Below are 19,645 nucleotides of genomic sequence, written 5' to 3' on the forward strand. Positions count from 1 at the left end.
TAAATTGTACCTTCAGTACAGGCACATTCCTGTGACCATTCCCACAGTGTAAGCTTAACTATTTTATGTAACTGCACATAGCCACCTTGAAGGCAAAGTCATCTTGGAACTAGTTTGTGGGAATGGGTGGAAGAGGATCTTCCCCTGACTGTTGATTGGTACTGTCATAGGAAAAGAGATGTGAGACCAGTTAGGGCCAGGATTAGATCAATATTTGACATTTCAAGACTATAGGAAAAAGAAACACGTTTCAAATAAGGAACATTTGCTGATCTTTTCCTTTGCTTATAAATGATCTGGAACTGGCTGTGAGCAGTGCAGTGGCCAAGTTTGCAGATGACACAAAATTATTCAGGATGGTTGACTGTGAAGAGCTCCAGGAGGATCTCCAAAAATTGGGTGAGTGGGCAACAATATGGCAAATGAAGTTCAATGCAGGTAAATATAAGGGGATATACATGGGAACAACAAAAAATCTCAACTTTTAAGTATATGCTAATAGATCTGAACTTGCTGCAACTGAGAGGGAGAGACCTTGGGATTGTAGTGGATAGCACAATCAAAATGCCGATCCAGTGTGCAGCAGTGGTGAACAAGACAAACTCTGCTGGGGATTTTTAGGAAAAGGACTGAAAATAAGATATCCAATACGGTAACATCCTTGTATAGATTTATGGTGCAGCAGCATTTGGAATACAGATCTGGTCACCATATCTCCAAAAGAACATTGCAGAGCTGGAAAAGGTACAGTAGAGGACAACCAAGATGATTTGGAAGTTGGAGCATCTTTCCTCTGAGGAAAGGCTGAAGAATCTGGGACCTTGCAGTTGAGAAAAAAACATGACTAAAGGGGGACATGGTAGAAGTAGAGACAAGCATGAAGTAGGGACAACCTTTTCTCCCTCAAAATACTAGAAATTGGAAACATCTAATGAAGATGACAGCAGTAGATTCAGGACAGAAAAAAGTATTTATTTAACAAATAAATGTGGAATTTGTGATAGGGGATGTAGTGGCCACAGGCAAAGACTTTAAAAGGAAATTGGACAGATTGATGGAGGATAGGGCCATCGTTGGTTATTAGCCCTCCAGAAGCAATAAACCTTTAAATACCAGTTCCAGGAGGCAGCATCAGGAGAAAGCCTTGGCCTATCTATATCCCGTTGTTAGCCCTTCAGAATAACTGTGAGATACACTGATGGATTAGATTGACCACTGGCCTTATTCAGCAGAGCTCTTCTCTTCCCTGCAGCCCCACTCTGTGCCTCCTAACTATTCCCAAGGTGCAGGAGATACTTACACAAGATGAGATATTGTGGGGAGCTTTAGTGGGATGGGGAATTTGCCACAAATTGCACCCAGCCCCTCTTGTCTAAGCTATCATGAGAGGAGCAAGCACTTGTGCAAGAGAAAGAAGGCAATTGTATAATTTTTCTCTCCACCCTTCATTTCTCCTTATTGCATCTGTTCCATAAATTCTCTTCTGCTCATAATTGTTTGGATGCAAGCCATCACCTTGAGCCAGAATTGAACAATGCCCTTTTCTCACAGGTTGTTATCTGAACAGCGTGGGAACAGTAGTAGCAGTCTCTTCCTCTCTTATTTCTTTAAGGTATTTGGTTGGATCCACTAGAAGAGTTCACAGAAGGTGTCTCTGCAGCAGATCTTTTCCCCTTCTTAACCTTTCTTAAGCTGGAGTAGGTGTGAACTCTTCTGGTAGATTCAACTTGCTGCTATTCATTTCCTCATCTTTGACAAAAAGACTAAAACCTTCTGGTACAATGGACTAACAGAAGTTCACTTCAAAGGGGTAGTGTGTCTTATCAAAATGAAACAAAAATCTAGTGGCACCTTAAGGAGCAACAGCATTTGCAGGCGAGTGCTAAATGGGGGGAGGAGAGTGGGGAGGGGGCACGGCGACCAAGTGCTGACGGGTGGGGATCAGCCATCTGACCAGGAGCCCACACCGAATGTGCCCCGGTGGAGTTACCTGGCCCCTGGACACTCCCCACCCCTCCCCAACATGGCGGCCACCATGCTGCCTCCCCCTGCATCGCCCACAACTCAGGCCCCCAGGTGAGTCTGGGAGCCGTTATTTATTTCACTACGTGGTTCCTTAGATGGATGTGTGATGGAAAACTGTACTGAGGAATGTTTATAGAGCAGGTTGGGGTGGGAAGAGTCAAGGCTAGGTGTGAATCACTATGAGCCTTTCTGTGAACTATAAAGGCTCATACTGAACTAAAAGTTATTAGTGCTTTATTTAAACAGAAGTTCAGCAACATAAACAAAAATAAGCTCCCCACAACTGTGTTCCACATGCTTGCCTATTCTACAGGGACTGTTTAAAAAGTCAATCTTGCAACCAGATAAATGACTCTGGAAATTCACCCTGATTGTTCTCATGATCCAGTCTGTTGCTAAATGTGACATCAGGGACAGCAATCCAAGATCAAACCAATGCTGGCAAGGAACAGAAATGGTCTCTATGATTTGCTACTAGATTTCAATAATAAGACCGGAACTTAAAATTATTTTTATTTCTACTAGCCAAACCTCCAGCCCTATAAAACCATAGATTATGGGGCAACCACCTAGAAATATGGTCAGGTGTCACCAGACAGCATACAAATTAGAAGTATACTATCTCTCACTATTTAAACATTATTTACAATGGGAAGACGGACAACTCACTTTGCCACTGACTTCTCTTGATATCTCTAATCCCCATCCCCAATGAGGTACTGTGGAGTATTAGGTTCAGAATGCACATAGATAAAAGCAGAATCTGGGCATAAAAATTGTGTGGGAAATACTTTAGGTAAATTACTTCTTAATATACAACACCATCTATTTTTGAAGGGCTATTAAGCTTTGCCATGCCACCCCACTGAAAAGTATCTATTGATTCCTCTATCACATGTTTTAACTGTATTTATGAGACTCTGGTGAAAAGTCGCTGTCTCTGTTTCATGGATGTAATATTAGGCTACAGTCCTAAATTTGCTCATGCGTAGCTCCCATTCAAGACACTGGGACTGAACTGTGCATAACTGGTGGTAGGTTTACATCCTCAATTCTGACACACCCTTTTGAAAGTTTTGTTCGCCGAGCAACATTTCTGTAACAATGATCCAGTTGGTGGGCTGGTGGGGTAGCTACTGTTGCAAACTTTATGAGCAAACTTGACAACAGAATTGACTGGCAAGAGCAGTGCACTGACAATATATTATGCTGTTCTCTCCACTCCACTCACTGGAACAGGCAGTGTTTGTGGGCATGCAGAAACCTCTACTGCACACCTGTAGGATTTCAAAGCAAATCCTTTCCTTTTCTAAAACACCTGGGACAAAATCAATATAAAATTTAAATAAATAATACTTAGATTCTGCCTCGGAGAAGCAGTCATCCAAGCTTTCACCTTCACCAGCACCAGCCTGGAGACTCGCACCCTTCATTTTCACTACCATTTCTCATCTGTGGATGTCGAGGAAGGGACAAGTGGCTCCTGGGCCCTACAGGCAGGTTCCACACTAGACTGTCTCTCAGGTCAGACATTGTCTATGTGTCATTGGAGGAGGCCTGAGCTGTAGCTGAATCCATAGCTGCTAGACAGTGATAGGTGTTGCTCGTGCTCCTCGCTCTGCTCCAAGGTGTAGCTGGGAAATGTCTGTGCACGAGACACCTTTGTTGAGCTGAGAGTGTGACCTGGAAAGTAGGGGAAGAAAAAGAAACCCAGACTTATTCAAAGTTACTGGTAATACTCTAGCAGTTTTGAATTTACATAATCTCCTGAGAGTAAAAAACAAATGATCTGAGAAGGGGTGACATACCCAAATTCTCAAATTTAAAACATTAAGATATGCATAAAATGCAAATTGACGATACTTCACCACCCATATGACCTGTGAGAGCAGATCTGTTTCTGTATGGTTACAGGGGTCCATCCCCATGTGCCACTATGCAATTTTACACATAATACTGAAAGCAAACCATATGGTTATGAACGGAAGGAAATGTGAGCAATTGTGGTGTTGCATTAGTGGAAGTAAGTTCCAATCCTGGATTTGCAGACCCTTCACTTGGATTTTGGAACAAAGAATACCCATAGTGTTTAGTGCAATTTCTCCTCTTTTGTGCAAAGATGGAGCAGAGACCTCTTGAACATGAATGTATTAGTATAGCGGTAAGATATATTAGTACAATATTAGTCTCCAGAAGTCCAGTTCCATAGAACTACCAGGACTTGCATTATCACTGAGGGATCTGTAAACATCTAGTAGAGATAGTGGAAAATGCAACATGGCTGGCAACTGTGGAAAAGGTCATGACCGACTATCACTTAAATTGCAAGCTAATCAAAATACACAAAAGGAAAATAATCAAGAAACAGTTATGGGCAGCAGCAGCAGGAAAGGGAAAAAATAATGCTGTCAGGCAAAGAAGCCACAGACTACATCTATAGTGGCAATGTAATTGCCTCAACTTAATCTACCACAGTGCGTGCAAACAGAGTATTCATTCTTCCATCTTTACAACTTACTTGCTAGGTTATATTACAGTTAGCTTTTGAAACTCTGAATGAGATGTCAAGCTTTGATGTCTTTTTATTCAAGAAGTTTTTGCATTAAATTGCTTTAGAATGTAAACTGGCAGACGGGTAATAAAATTGCACACAAGCAGTTTTTTGGCATCATGGTTGCTGAGGAGAAACTGAGGTGTAACATTCCCAAGAGATTCCATTTGATGAGCTTATAAATGGAAATTACCTCAGACTGCCTAATTAATTTACAGTGCAATCCTATAGTTATTCCAGGCTAAGCCCTTTGAAATCAATGGGCTTAAACTCAAATAACTCTTCATAGGATTGCCCTGCTAATGAGGTCTTATTTGTGAAGAAGTCACCTGGCCTTACATTTTATGCTTGGAACTTCAGATATATCAATGCTCTTCTAAAGATGTAAACCATGTCCCCGTCTTACTCTGTGGTTGCAACAGTACAGTCTTTTGAAGTTTCCCAGTGGGCTCTTAATTCAGACATTTTATTTGGTCTGTGAAAGTTCACGAGGGGGGGCGGAAACAATGTTTGTTCCTTTGCTTCTCCTTAACAGAGACAAATTAGTACATGTATTCAAGACATCACCAGTCTGATAAATTAATCACAGACCTTTCTTGTGATGCTAAACTATAGTATCAAGTAAAGAAAGGTTAGAGAGTACCCCAGAAATTCTACGAATCAGAAAGATGCCTGGCAGATCATACCACCAGCACAGTCATCATAAGTTGAGCTGTATTTGATTGGATCTTTAAAAATTCTATTCAAAGGAGATGTATAGTCTGTACTCACTCATGCAAGAAATGAGCACATTCTTTTGGAAGGTGCATGAAGTATTTTGCTTTCAAAATTTGCATTGGGGAAAAAAGGAGAAAAGCCAAATACTGAGACAATGGAAGACTGAGGGAGGGAGTAGGGGGTTCTACTATGGTGGGAGACTTCTCACCCCTCTACCATAACTGCCCACTGATGCTGGGTGCAGCAGTAGAAATTTTCTGAGGAAAAGTGACATTGCACCAATGCCTCATCCAGTCGCATCGCTAGAAGTGAAGTCACATGCCACCTGATGTTTTAGCCTTCCTCGAAATCACTATGGTTTTATGTCCCATTCCCCCCAGAGGATGTCAGCCCTTGGCTGGAAACCTTAGAAGGGAGGGAGAGAGGAGGAGGAGGAGGGAGGACAATAATAGGGGCAAGGAATCATTGCAACCCAGTATGCATATCACTTGTTTTCTCTGTACTTCACTTTGGCACACTTTATGATTAGAAGCTTGTGTGTGAACTCAATCTGTTGAAAAGCACTGTGTTCAAGATAAAGAGTTTGTGGTGTTACATGATGGCCTTTTTAACTACATGCTGGCATGTTAGAGTCAGCAAGTATAAACAAGCAGGAGTGAACAATCAGCCTTTATATGATGGAAAAGCTCTGATACGATGGGCAGAGCCCATATCTCTTGGTCCAGTGGATTCCTCTTTTTCCTTCCCCCCTATCATGCTGCAGCCAGGGCTCAGTGACAGTGAAGACTCCTCAGAGGAGGAGGGGCCGTGTGTAACCAGCACAGAGTCGACAGGAGCTGGCCAGCACGAAAAGGAAGCACAGGCATGTCAGGACCTACAGCCAGAAGCTGGGTCAGAAGCACCTCCATCTTCCAGCTCTGACCCAGCAGGTGAAGGCCAGCTAGCTGCTCCCAGTCCTCCAGAATCACCAGTGCCTCTGGAACATCGTAGGAGAAGACTAAGGGCAGAATTACAGGCAAGGAGAAACAGTGCATGCCTTTTGGCTTGATGCCAGCTTCCTGTTGACAGTGAAGATAAGTTTTAGACTGTGCCTGAGAAGCCAGCTCAGTGCATGTGTGGGTGTGCAGACTATAAAGCCTCCAGAGAGACGCTTCTGGGTGTGGATAGAATGTATATGTTGAGATGCTGACCTGCCAACACTACCTGGATTAATTACTGGAAGACCTGACCTCAGCCTGAATGAATTTTGGATATCCCCTCTCTGGCTTGTTATCTTAAGAGACTGATTGCTGGAAGACCTGACCTCAGCCTGAACGACCTGACATCGGAACTTCTCCTGGCCTTGTTATTCTGAAAAACTTGAAGAGACACTGTAACCTGACCCCGGAGTCTGGCAAGCCAGTACACCCTCTCTCCATTCATGCTACCTCTAGTGGGATGAGGGAGTAAAATAAATACATTATTCAGACTATAAATTCTGCCCCACCCCCCCATTGGAATCTCAGAACTGTGGAGATCATCATGAAATATCAGGCTAATAGTTCCAATGCAGTATCTGAATTCTGGATATGAAATTATATGGATTTTTAAAAATTGCACACCCCTAATGTCATGTGCTATTAAATTTGGTACAACATAATACAGATAACTGCAGGAAACAAAAAATGTTAGTCAGATAACAAGCTCCAGAATAAATCATTAGTGAGAGAAAGAGAAGGAATAAACAGGTATTAGAAATTTATAGAAAACAAATCTATGGAGGATTGAGGTTGACTAGTCTCAAGGGCAACCTTTGAATTTAGGGAGCAGAACACAAATACACCAATCCCTCCTTTATTACTATTAGTTTTTCATTTACAGCACATATCCCACAGGTATGGGAACTATATAGCTACACAGTGAAAACTTTCTACCATACACATCTCTCAGAAGAGACAAACTGCCACACTGTATCTTTCATGATAGCTAAGCAGGATGCAAGAGAGAGAAGACGGCAGGCATAAGATACAGATACAGATACACAAAGAGACATTATGTCCCTTCCCTGGACTTTCATGTGTCCATGAGATAGGAGGGACCTTACTGCTGCTTAATCTGCCCTGACTGCTATGCTTTCTTGTGGTAATCAAACTATCAAGGCTGCCTACTCCCCTGCAACATCTTTAGGTGTTCATCCTCAGCTGGTTTTCCCCACCAAATTGCTTCAGACCACTACAGACTATGGGAGGATAGATAGAAGACAAAGGGCAAGCGGGGTGAGGGGGCTAACTCATCAACTGCAGCTCTAACTAACTCTACGATGATGCCAGCGCAGTCAGTATTTCTGAGTCTTCTGGAGTGGCAAATTGAAACTGTGCAGTTTCATTCTAGAGAACTACGGACATGCATGTAGTGATAGCAGGAAAGGCAATGGCTTGGCTGCCTAAGCTACAAGGAGGCGGTTCTTCAGCACCGGGACAAGGAACATCCGCTGAGGCAACAACTGCTGAGCCACTGTGATCCAGCTGAGCCCATCATAACTGATATGCTGCTTGGTGCGCACACACTTCCCGCAACACCCCCCCCCCCCCCGCCGGCCTTTGGTCAAATGAATTCTGTAAGCTTTTGAAGCAACACAAACACTTACAAAGGGGAAGTAGGTTGAGGGTATATGCCACCAGCAGCGACCCCTCTTTAAAATCCTTTGACTACCACCCATCTCCATTCATGCTGAGCTTTCTCTCACCAGTTTGGCAATAAACCTTCTGTACTACAACCTAATCACAGACAGCTGGCAATTATTTTGAGCAAGTGTTAATTCCCAGTATAGGATTTTCACTTCTGACAGCTGAGGCATTTATAAATAATGTATATGACTGTTCTTTACAACAGAGAATGTTACGTATACTTGATTCATGAATTTGTGTGACAGGCAATTTATATCTTGTCAATAATGCAGAAGTATTTAGAACGATGATTCTAATGCCAAATTAGAACACTTTGTTGCCTGAAACTAGGAGGCAAACCTTGTATCCTCCAAGGTAGTATTTTTCATTGAATGGGTTATTTTTTGTGATATAAAACAGACATAACAGGGAAATAAGCCTCAGTTATATTTGCTATTACAGTATAATTAAATATGGTATCAATTGGTCCTTGGCAGGAATTTTATATAAGAGATACACATTAATAACCAATGGTTCTTACAGACCAATTCAGAGGTAAATACTAATAAGTTCAACTGGGATTTACTCCCAAACAATTGCACATAAGACAGTATTGCAATCTTAGTCAAGTGTGTGATAAAATCATCTTTCTGATTTTAAATGTGCACTAAGAAACAGAGAATCAACATGGAGCCAGTGTGGTACAGTGCTCAGAGTGTAAGACTAGGATCTGGGAGACCTAGGGTTGAACCCCCACTTTGCCATGGAAGCTTCCTGGGTGACCTTGGGCCAATCACACACACAGCCTAACTTACGTCATTGGGTTGTTGTAAGGAAAAAATGGAGGAGAGGGAAATGATGTAAATTGCTTTGGGTCCCTATTTGGGAGAAGGATGGTATATATATATATGAAGTAAATAAAAATACATATATAATATTATGTACAAGAGTAATAGCATTATACAAATGGCTACTATGTCTAATGTGTAAGAGTAACTACATGATAAAAAGGCTGTTATCTGCAACGAACAATAGTAGTAAGGCATATCACATAAACCACCATAAAAAAAGATCTTCTATACGATGAATTGAATAGAAAATTTATAATGTAATAGTGCTGCAATATGTCATTTGATATAAATGTCTGCATTTGTCTATCATTACATATGGATAATTACGGGCAATTCTTTAACTGGGATTTGTTGTCATTGTTTTCAGCATTGTCCTAATCATCATCTCTTTTCTTTCCATGTTATATAATAAAGGGGCCAGTATTATACCATTTTTATTGGATAAGTTAAAATATGCATTCAGGAGTTGCTAACAGAAGAAACAAAAGTTAGAATAAGCAGTAGCAACAACACAGCGAATGAGAAATCTGTGCCAATCAGATACTATTAGGAAAGTGATACTTTTGATGAGAAACGCTCACAAATCTGATAATAGTTTTTATCTTGATATATTTCTCTAAGGATATTTCCACCATGAGTGAACATGCTTAAATATCAGGGGCAAAGAGTTGAGGTTTAACTGTTTTGGAGGGCAGTATGTTTCAGGAGTACAAGTTCTATTTTTGGACCATACCACAGTGAAGAAATGTGACACAATGGAAAATGTCCTTTAGCCACATTCAATTTCCACTTGGAGGAAACACTTATTTCTGGAAAATCAATTATGACTGTTGCTGATATTAAAGGATTAAAAAAAATCTTTTTCAGAGCTTGGTTATGAAGAAGGTGAAAGTTTTTAGAACAATGTTTACTTCACTAAAGAGCAGTACAGGAAATACTATTAACCTATCATCCAATCCTCTAATGGGGGATTATTTCCCCCATTGGATTAAACTGCCAGATTTTCATCCAAGTAAGTGTTGGAATACTTGGGGCTGATTCATACATTGCAAATTTATCCTGGCTATCATGAGTGCTGTGCTTTTCAGACATATGGGGGTCAAATTTACATTGGGACTGTAGCACATGAAGCAAGGGCTGCCTTCCCCTATCCTGCACCATTTCTCCCAATCTGAAACAGCTGCTGGGAACTCTGTTGAGAAACTTAACATTTATTCATCATTCCGCATAAGTATCCCAACAGCGCAACACAGAGGGTTAAATTTGGGGAGCAGGATAGAGAAAAGAAAATTGTACCATCTTGAAAAGGAGAGGTTCAGTGAGACTGAGCCAGCTACAAAATAGTAGGCATGAGATACCTTTCTTATTCACCTTTAATTACCTGGGTGCCAGTGGGATCCCTGCTATTAACTAAATTGGGTACAGAATTAGGAACCATGATGGCACTGGGCCAAAGTGCACTGTAGAATTTTATTATGACAGGGAGGGTGGCTGGGTGCTTTCCACTCCTTCCCGGCCTTAGGTTCCTTCAGTAGTTGTCATCACCCACACTGGGAAGCTGGTGAACCTTTATGTATGTGCAAAGTTCTGGCAAAAATGGCTTAGCAGGAGGCTCATGGGTGAGGCTTGGACACAGCTTGACTTAACCAAAGAAAGATCTTTATTGTACTACAGCAGAATATAAAATACAGAAAGCACAATGATATATAGGAAGAGCAGTGCAGTAACTACGCCAGCTAATAAAAGGAAATAAAAAGGAGTCTAATATCTAACTGTCCCTTGAGAGTCACCAAATAGTTACTGTGACATCCCTGGTGGATGGATGTTAATCGCTTGGGAGGTAAGAGGCAGAGGCCAGCCTGCCTCTAGTGCTTGCCTTTATCCATCCCCAATGAACCACACACACATACAAAAGGCAGCAGCCCTCAGAGAGAAGAATGCCCCCTTCCTCCAGGGAGTAAAAACCAGTCCTCTATAGCAAGATTCTAATCTAGTCACATTATGATGGCAGCCAAAAGGCTAGAACAACATATATTTAACCATCCCAGGATGTCAGCTACAACAAGCATTCCAAGGAGAGGTGTCAAGTGTACTGCCCTGCCAGATGTTTATTGCACCTTCCTTCCTGAGAAGATATCACTGATTATAAAATGTGAATCATGGGCCAGTTTGATATCTGAAAGGCCTGCATATATATGTCCTTATCATCACAGGAATGGACGCTGATAGTTGCAGCTGAGATCGGAGACCTCACTGGTGTGAGAGGCTATCACAGACCAGTTGTAATTTGCTATGGTAAAAGGAGCTACATAAAGAAGAACAGGAAATGGGATTGGTTGCAAATGACTGATTTAGGATGGGTGGCAGACATGACTCATAGCAGCCAACAAAGGCCAGGGAAGGGCTGTTGGGTCTTCTTAGGAAGTTTGTTTTGTGAGATTGATTCTAGGAGTGTTGGTCATTGTCCTGAAAACCTGGGTCACTGCATATGGTCAAGAGTTTGAGGAGCCCTGGAGGGGCCAACAAAGAACCCTGATTAATGTTCTCCTGGAGCAATCAAGCAGTCAGGCTACTTCCTCTCAAAAGTGCCTAGGGGAATGCCTGCCTTAATATCAAACTGGATGAACTGTGCCTCTGACTTCTGAAGGCCAAAGGAACTCAGGATGCCCTCCCCCCCAAAAAAACAGGACTTGGGTTGGGTTGGGGTGGGGGCTCCATGCAACAGGTCAGGAATCCCATTCTCCATGCACACTGCAATCCTGAATCACTTAGTAAACATAGAATTCTCAACCGACATGATCTCGAGGACTTTGTGTGGATCAATCCTTAAATGTAAGACTGAAAATCTGAAAAATATCACAGGTCTTCCTGCAGTGGTGACTTGCATGAGTACATGGTGAAACTTCCACACAACAATTTCTAATGGAGTTGATTTACACATTCAGTGTTGTATTGGGCGATTAGGACAAAAGTCTAGTATACAGTGAAGTCCCAGAAGTTAAAAGGCACAAGAGACAGCCATCTAGAACACAGCTTTTGTTCTTCTCAGTGTCTGGCAAGAGGCCTCCAGGCAATTTCAAGCGCACCACCTTAAGTTCTAAGATGGATATAAAGTGCAAGAAATGGGGAAAAGAAGTAATCACACAATACATATTCACTATTTGTCCATTCTTTAGAAGAGATGCTGATTTTAAAGGTGTTTTTAATGTTTTAGTTTTACTTAAAATATGTCTTCCTATTGAGGTAAGTAGCAATTTTAATACGAACATCACTTTGGCCTTGAAGGACTCCCCGGCATAACTTTTTAATGTACTCCTGGTCTAGTTAGTCTGAATGTGAAAGAGTATAATCCAAGCCCCCTTTAAACCTTCAACAGGCATGATCTTGGTCTCTGTCTCTTCTGGACCACAGGGCTTTCCCCTATTTTTTTTTTAAAAAAAGGTTCTGTTCCCCACATTAGCTTCATGACATTGCATCAGTCTGGAATATTTATCTGTCAAATGTTACACCGCTATGCTTTAAAACTGTAAAATTTATAACATGAGACATTCCAAGCTGGACCAGCTGTTATAATTTTTGGTGACAATCAGCATCCTCTAACACCCAGCTTAATTTTTGTCTTATTGTCTGTAGCTGTATTTGAAGTGCCTATTATTTAAATTTAGCACAAGCTATTTTTTATATGTTCACACATCAACAAGTAAAGTGAAGTGTGGTGCTTTTATCACTTGTTGAAATTCTGGAATGCATGCTCTTTGGTAACTGTAACTGGGCTAGGGAATGAGGCCATCACAGTGCCTTAACTCCATCAAGAAAGGCAACATCAAGGAACCAGTCCATAGACCAAAATGTGTTGATAATTAGGAACATATTATATTCAAGAATTTGAAAAAGGCTAAAAAAATTGTGAAATACCTTAAAGCTCTTGTAAATGTTGCCTCAGTGCTTAGTAACCCAGTTTGTTAATCCTCTTAATTTTCTCCTACAGGGCTTTTTTGTTGTCAGTGTCAATACTGATACTTCTTTGTGTATGTACATGTGTGCCTGCATTGTGAAAACATTTTGTGTTAGGTGCCATTAGGTCACAGCTAGCTTATTGGCGACCCTTATGGGGTGGTCAAGGCAAAAGACATGCAGAGGTGGCTTGCCATTGCCTGCCTGCGCATAGTGACACTGGACTTCCTTGACCCCGCTTAGCTTCTGAGGTCTGATGAGATCAAGCTAGCCTGGATGATCCATGTCTGAGTGTGAAAAAAATTAGATTAAATTAAATAAGATTTAATTTATTTAAACTAAATAAGATTGTGTTACGATGTAGCAGCAAAGAAATAAGTAAGACAGAAAATAACCTTTCATTTTTATTAAACAACCACTTGGCATTTTAAGTCTGAAGTAATAGCAATAGGAAACAAGCTTAACAGGAAATGCATAAAATGAGCATGAAAAGGCAAAAGAAAATGACAGCTATTGAATGCTCTGCTGAAATATAATGATTCGCCCTTTTGAGGGAATACCTGGGGACTTCAGGTTATGGGCTCTACCAAATAATAGGAAGTATAAAGAGCATTGGGGAAAATGGTGTGCTATTGGAGTGATCTGAAATATGAAGGAAGATATAGAAGTAATAAAAGAAACAAAAACAAAACACTATCATGGGAGCACTGCACAGAACACAAAAAAGATCATGGGAGTACTGCACAGCTCTAGCAATATAACCCAAGATCACTGCAGGAATCAGTGTTTTGCTGATAACAGATCTATAAAGACACTTTCCTTTTATATCCTTCAAAATTATCTTGAATAACATAGTTTCCAATAGGCATCACTCATCAACAGTGATGGATGTTTGATATATATTTATATTTCATTTTCTTCTTGTCTCTCAAATTATAATGCCACTATAAACAACAAGATGAGCTCTTATCAGCTGCTGTATATAGTATTTGATCCACAGAGATTGTAATAAAATAGCAAGGCAGAAGTAATGCCAACTGTCATCTGAGCTTGTATATATTCACTAAGAAAGAATGAAAAACAGAATTCTATGAAAGATGTATTCTTTATCATACATGTTGCTTAAATGCATGTGTTAAGCTGTGGTCCAAGTTCAAACAAGGACCAGAAGGTTTTGGATGGGAAGTCTCCGAAGGCCTCTACTTACACATCTTCCTCAGATATAGCACAGGGTTTGGGTTGGCAGGAGCAACTGATTTTAGTAATTCAAGCAGGTACCAAGAAGGTTGTCCTATTGAACCTCTATCCAAAATAGTAGATGCTGGGCCTTAGATCAATGTGAAGCACCAAGCAACCAGTCTCCTTCCTTCCAAACACACTTGTATAGGTAGTGTATGCATGCAAGCATCAGCTTCTGCAAACATTCCAGACAGATATAATCTAGTATGCATACACTGACTAAAGTGACTAGTATGCATAGAAGTTCTAAACAATATAAGTTTAGAACTGAAGGCACTTTATAACAAAATTTCTAACTACAGAAGTACAAGATTGAAGATAACGTTGAAGTTGGAATTTGCAAGTTATTTGCTTAAAATCAATATAGACCTTATTTTTTGTGTGTGGCTATTGTAAATATTGGGTTTAGAACACTTTATATTTAATTGTAATAATTTGTCAATATATCTTTAAATTGTTATAATTGTATGCTTCTGTAGGAGATATTGGTTGAATCCACACTTCCTTTTTGTTTCCGCGCCTTTTTCGCAAGCGGTGTGCTGTTCATGCAGATACTCACACGCTTTCCCATTCCGCGTGTTCCCCGCCATCACCACACCACAACTGCGCCTTCCTTCCGAACCGCATGATAGTGGCGGAAATCCGTTTTGTCCCCGCTTTTTTTTTTTTTTGGCACAGTGCAGAAAGGTCAGTATACCAGTAAACCAACTGTAGTGAGCAGCGGTTTGCGCAGGAAAAGAAACAGTCACTGGGGCATGCACATATCACACGGGGACTGTTTCCCTACTGTGTCCCGCCATTTTTAAGAGCGCGAGGAGCCAAGCCGAGCAATCCTGTATTTCCCACAACGATCGTCTCCAGTAAACGGCAAGTGCAGAAAACAAATATATTCCTGAAAGCTTAGGACGCAGGTGGGAGATTCTACCGTGTGCGAAAGACAGAATGCATCATTTCGTGGTGTCACGTGGCTGTGCTGCGAAGCATGCCAACCACAATCTGAGCCATCATCACAAATATCACACTCTGAGCATCCATGTTGTTAACTACTAAAAGCAGAAAACCACTCTGAGCAGCAGAATTTCTGGACAATGCCTTTAATGTGACAATCTAATTTCAAATTTGCCCGCCATACTAACCAGCCAATTGTTAGAAAGTGGTCTGTGACGAGCAAAAAATGAGCCAATCAAAGATGAGGTGGAGGGTACATTGCCATTTCTTAAAAGTCGGAATATTGGTATACCGGAAAATTGACCTTTTTTTTTTTTTTTAAAAAAGGGAAGTGACGTGCGCCGTCAATTCTGATGGCGGAGGATGGAACCGCCCACTGTAACACTTTACGCAGTGGTGTGTGGAGAACTGATTGCGCCATGAAGACGCACTGGAGGGGTGAATGTGAAGATGCACAGCATGGTAGCAGAATGAACCCGATTGCCACGACTGCGCAAGATAAGCGGATGGTGAGTGAGTGTGGATTTGGCCATTTTATAAAACACTTCGTTTAAACCTTGTTTCTAATTAGCCTGTTTTCACAGTGGGATGTTTATTTTGCTAGTATTACACTGACTACTAGCATTTTGTTGATGACGATTATCTTTCCCTATGCATTCCTTGTCTGCAGAGGCTCAGAACTTCTCTTGCTTGCTCAGCCCCACTTCACACGCAGACAGAATGAGGTGGCAAATGGATATATAGCTGAGATCAAATCATACCACTAAGGGATAATATGTTCCTTCATGCATAAGTTTATCAAAAGCAGGGCATAGAGTTGAGGTTAGACTGCACAACCTCTGTCTAAACAACTGTGGGCTTCAGTACTAAGCATTCTTTCCTAGAATTAGCCTTTATTGAAATCCAGTAGTTCAATAAATACTTTTATTCCTGTTTTTATTCCCATTGAGGAAAAGTTACGTGTATTTCTCCCCCTGTGGGGTTACAATCAACATAAGGGTATGTTTTCAGTGCGAAAAAAGTTAAGGAAAGAAAGAGTTAAATAGCTCACTTTCTCCACTATATTCTATCTGACAAAAAAGAACAACTCCAAGAGCATTTTGAAAAAACATCCTTTTAAATTGATCATGAGGAAAATGCAGCATGTCGTTTAAACCTGAGCACAGTAAATTTTAGGCTGCATAATACCAGAACTGTCTAGTACAGCTCTATATTAGCAATTAACCAAAACAATGCAGTTAAGAATAGTTCATACTTCACTCGAGATACTAAAGTCTTCTCAGATGAAAAGGTTTTGAAAAACTTCTGGGCTCCTGATGTACATAAGCTTCTTCTAGTTGTAGAAGTCTTCAATTAGTGTTATTAAAGGAAACATAGTAGGTGAGTAATTTTCCATAGATACAGGCAGTTAAGAAGATGGAATGTAAAGGCAGAAGTCACCTCTAATTTTAGATAACAGATGTACACAGCAGCAACTTGAATGCTTGTTTATCCAATGGTTACAGTCACTAATATTGTAGCAACAATATCTAGTTATTTATTTTAAAAATGTTACATCATCATTGAAAACTGGCTTGTGCTGACATAGTTCTGCATTGCCACTGTAAAAGCAATTCCTGTCTGACACATAGCAGAATAAATGAATGTATTATTTTATTGCAAAATTCAGACTCTTTGAGGTAAATGAGAACCACATCACAAGGCGCATGAATTCCCTGAATCTTTGGCTGAGCCTACAGCCTAGGACCTTGCAGTAGTCCTGTCAAAATTACCAGACTTCCTCATAGAGTGAGTAGTAGATTTCTGCCTTAGGCATGCAAAAATGGGAATAGTTTCATTAAAATCAACAGAATTTAAATCCCAGATACAAAATCAAAAAGTAGATTTAGGATAGCCAGCAGGCCAGCTTAGGATAAATAAAATGATTTGAGCAACTGCCTGAAAAAAATGGATTAGGAAACACCTTTTCAAAGACAAAAAAAAAATAACATACTACCACTGAAGTGAATGGTCTAGCTTTAATTGTAAAATTTATACCCAAGTTTTTAAAATATATAAGATCCTATCAGCATTCCTAATGGTGAAAGGAGGGCCCCCTCTTTTGACCATTACAATGGAATTGTAGAACCCACATGAACCAAAGCTACACTGACAAAAGCTACATAAGACAGGAGCTGTAATGGAGAGGGTACTCAGGTGAAATTAAATGGAAAAACTGATAGGATCCACCCCATTAAGAATGATTCCATAACCAGGGGGGTGCTATTTGGTTTATCCAGTCTAAAAATATATCCAAAATATACATTATTGGTATTTTGAAGGTATATTCAGAAATCATCATCAATATCAGGTTTCTCCTGATTAATCCACAAAATATTCAAAAATAACTGGGACTGGCATTTTAAAGGTGGAAGTAGCTTTTCTTTTACCATTTACAGCTTTTCCCAGGCAAAAAAGGGAGGGGGAGCAAGGTGGCAACTCTCACAGGTAAATGGAATCGCACTTTAGGGAGAGCTCAACTGTCCAATCATGACTATTCTCTCCTGTGGTTTATTACAGAATTGTTGTGATTATTGGACAGGTGGATAGTCCTGCTGAGCAAGATGCTTCCCTCCCCCTTGGGTCCTTTTGCCTGGGAATGCTACAAATGGTAAAAGAAAAGCTGTTGCAACTGGTTGCTGAACCAGAGCATTTTTGGAATGTGTGCCTTATGCTGCCAAGGGGACTCTGCTGGGATTCTCTGGTTTGGCATTGGTTCAGCTGAACTTTGTTAGTTCAGTTTACTTTGGTATTTGGCTAAGTCTTCTCTGCCCTGGAAAAGGCACTGTTTTTCACTTATAGGAAACAATGGAGGATGGCTGGGGGCACATTCTTTAGAGGCCTGTAGAATTGGACTTCTTGACCTAATCTTGAAACATGGGAGGTCTTTCGGAATCCTGAAAAAAAGAAGATATAAGACTGGTATTTTTTTACCTGAATATTGGACATACTGATATTTATGTCCTTTCTAATACCTTAATAAAAAATACTACTTTTTTAGTACACACCCTACCCATAACTTACGTAAGATTAAAGATTAATGTGTAAATGGTCACTACTTTACTAATTTAGACTGAAATCAATATATTTACTCCAAAATAATTCTGTGAACATTCAATTGACTAATTGATGGGTTTAATAGAGAAAATTTTAATCAATGATGTTAATATTGGATAACAGGGAAAAGTTTCAAGAGTATTTGTAAGGTAATAGCTGTACAACATAGCTCCCCTTGAGAGATGCAAATGGCATAGTACAAACCCAAGTATTTGAAACATTATAAGGTACCATGAGCTCCATAGTATAACACAGTATAAATTTAAATAATATTAAATTATCTGAAACAAGAAGTTTGTGCATCATGTTACTAGATATTTTTGAAAATATTTGTTCACATTTTTCAGCTCTAGAAGCTTTCCCACACAATACGAAGTTTTAAGAATTAAAAGATGAGACAGCTGGAAATGTACAATATAATGAACTGAATCAATTTTCTAGTTAGCTTATCATTCTAGATTACTTTGTAATCAAATAACTACAGATTCTGAAATGTAATACAGTTTTAATATATCAGGAAAGAGTGATCAAAAAGAGAACAGTAATTATAAAAATAGTAACTTTCCTATAAACAGGAGAACCAGGCAAATATCCACAATATAGTTTAATGTTTTGCTTTCCCAATATAAAATGCAAGCTAAAAATTAAAGATAAAATGAACTGTTCATTTTAAGAGTCTAAGGCAGTGGTGTTATAAAGATGAGAAAGAGCACCCCCTCCCCCTGGTCCAAGTCACAACGGCAAGTGTTCATTTGTCTTACTGGAAAATAAGATTGTCTAAAAGTAATTCAGCTATAATGACTATATTTCACTTTCAGTTAAAGCCAAATCAACTGGAGAACAAAGCTAAGTGATGTACTCAGCTGAATGGGTCAAGTTGTGGCTGAAACAGCTGAAGTGCAGGATAACTATGTCATTAATGATAATGCACAAATAATTACAACCAAAACAACACCTAGAATTTATTATAATGGAGCTTAGTTCAGTAATGACTAAACCACCTTGATTACTCAGGATATTGATTTGGCATGATAGAAACTATCTCACTTCTGATGATTTACTACTTAGCGTTTTTAAAAATGCCATTTCCAGCTATAGGTATTTTATTATTCCTGATTTAGAGGTACTCCAGCATGGCCCCTGGCATAATGACTGTCCATTTTTTCCAGCAGCTCAGTAGCAATGGCACAAGCTTTACATGCCCATGGCCCCAGGCTCAATCACCAGCACTTTCTGCTTGGCAAGGTGCATTTCCTCATGAACTGCTGAACCATATGTGTAATACATGGATGGATTTTCTCAAAGAATATGAAGCTGGGTTAGATGGTATACTCATAAGAAGGCAAGTTTAATTCATCTTCTTTTGGATTTTTATGCAAACCTGGGCATTCCCGCAGGTCTGTAGAAAAATGTCTCCTCTGTGCACCTGGCCCCATTCTTTGTGCTTTTCTACCTGCATGGGGGTGAGAATCAGAATTAGATATATAAAGCCTGCTCACAGCTTGAATCTGAAGCAATTATTGCTGCTGGGTGGAGAAAGGGGGAGGGAGCAGAAGACCGTGGGTAACTATACCCAGCATTGGCTCAGCCAGGGGACTCTCACACTGCTTTCTGCAGCC

The 19,645-nt window shown here is 40.2% G+C and overlaps 1 protein-coding gene across 1 annotated transcript in view; it reads right to left on the bottom strand.

Moving 5' to 3' along the window:
* Window positions 1-3,568: 3,568 nt before the first annotated feature.
* The window catches only part of DOK6 (docking protein 6), a 339,970-nt gene continuing 323,893 nt past the window's right edge, over window positions 3,569-19,645 (bottom strand). Inside the window, exon 8 of the mRNA XM_054985983.1 lies at window positions 3,569-3,708. Coding sequence (XP_054841958.1) covers window positions 3,569-3,708 — 140 coding nt within the window. The remainder of the gene's footprint in view (window positions 3,709-19,645) is intronic.

This window comes from Eublepharis macularius, chromosome 7 (genome assembly GCF_028583425.1).
Source record: "Eublepharis macularius isolate TG4126 chromosome 7, MPM_Emac_v1.0, whole genome shotgun sequence".
In the NCBI taxonomy this organism is placed as follows: Eukaryota; Metazoa; Chordata; class Lepidosauria; order Squamata; family Eublepharidae; genus Eublepharis; species Eublepharis macularius.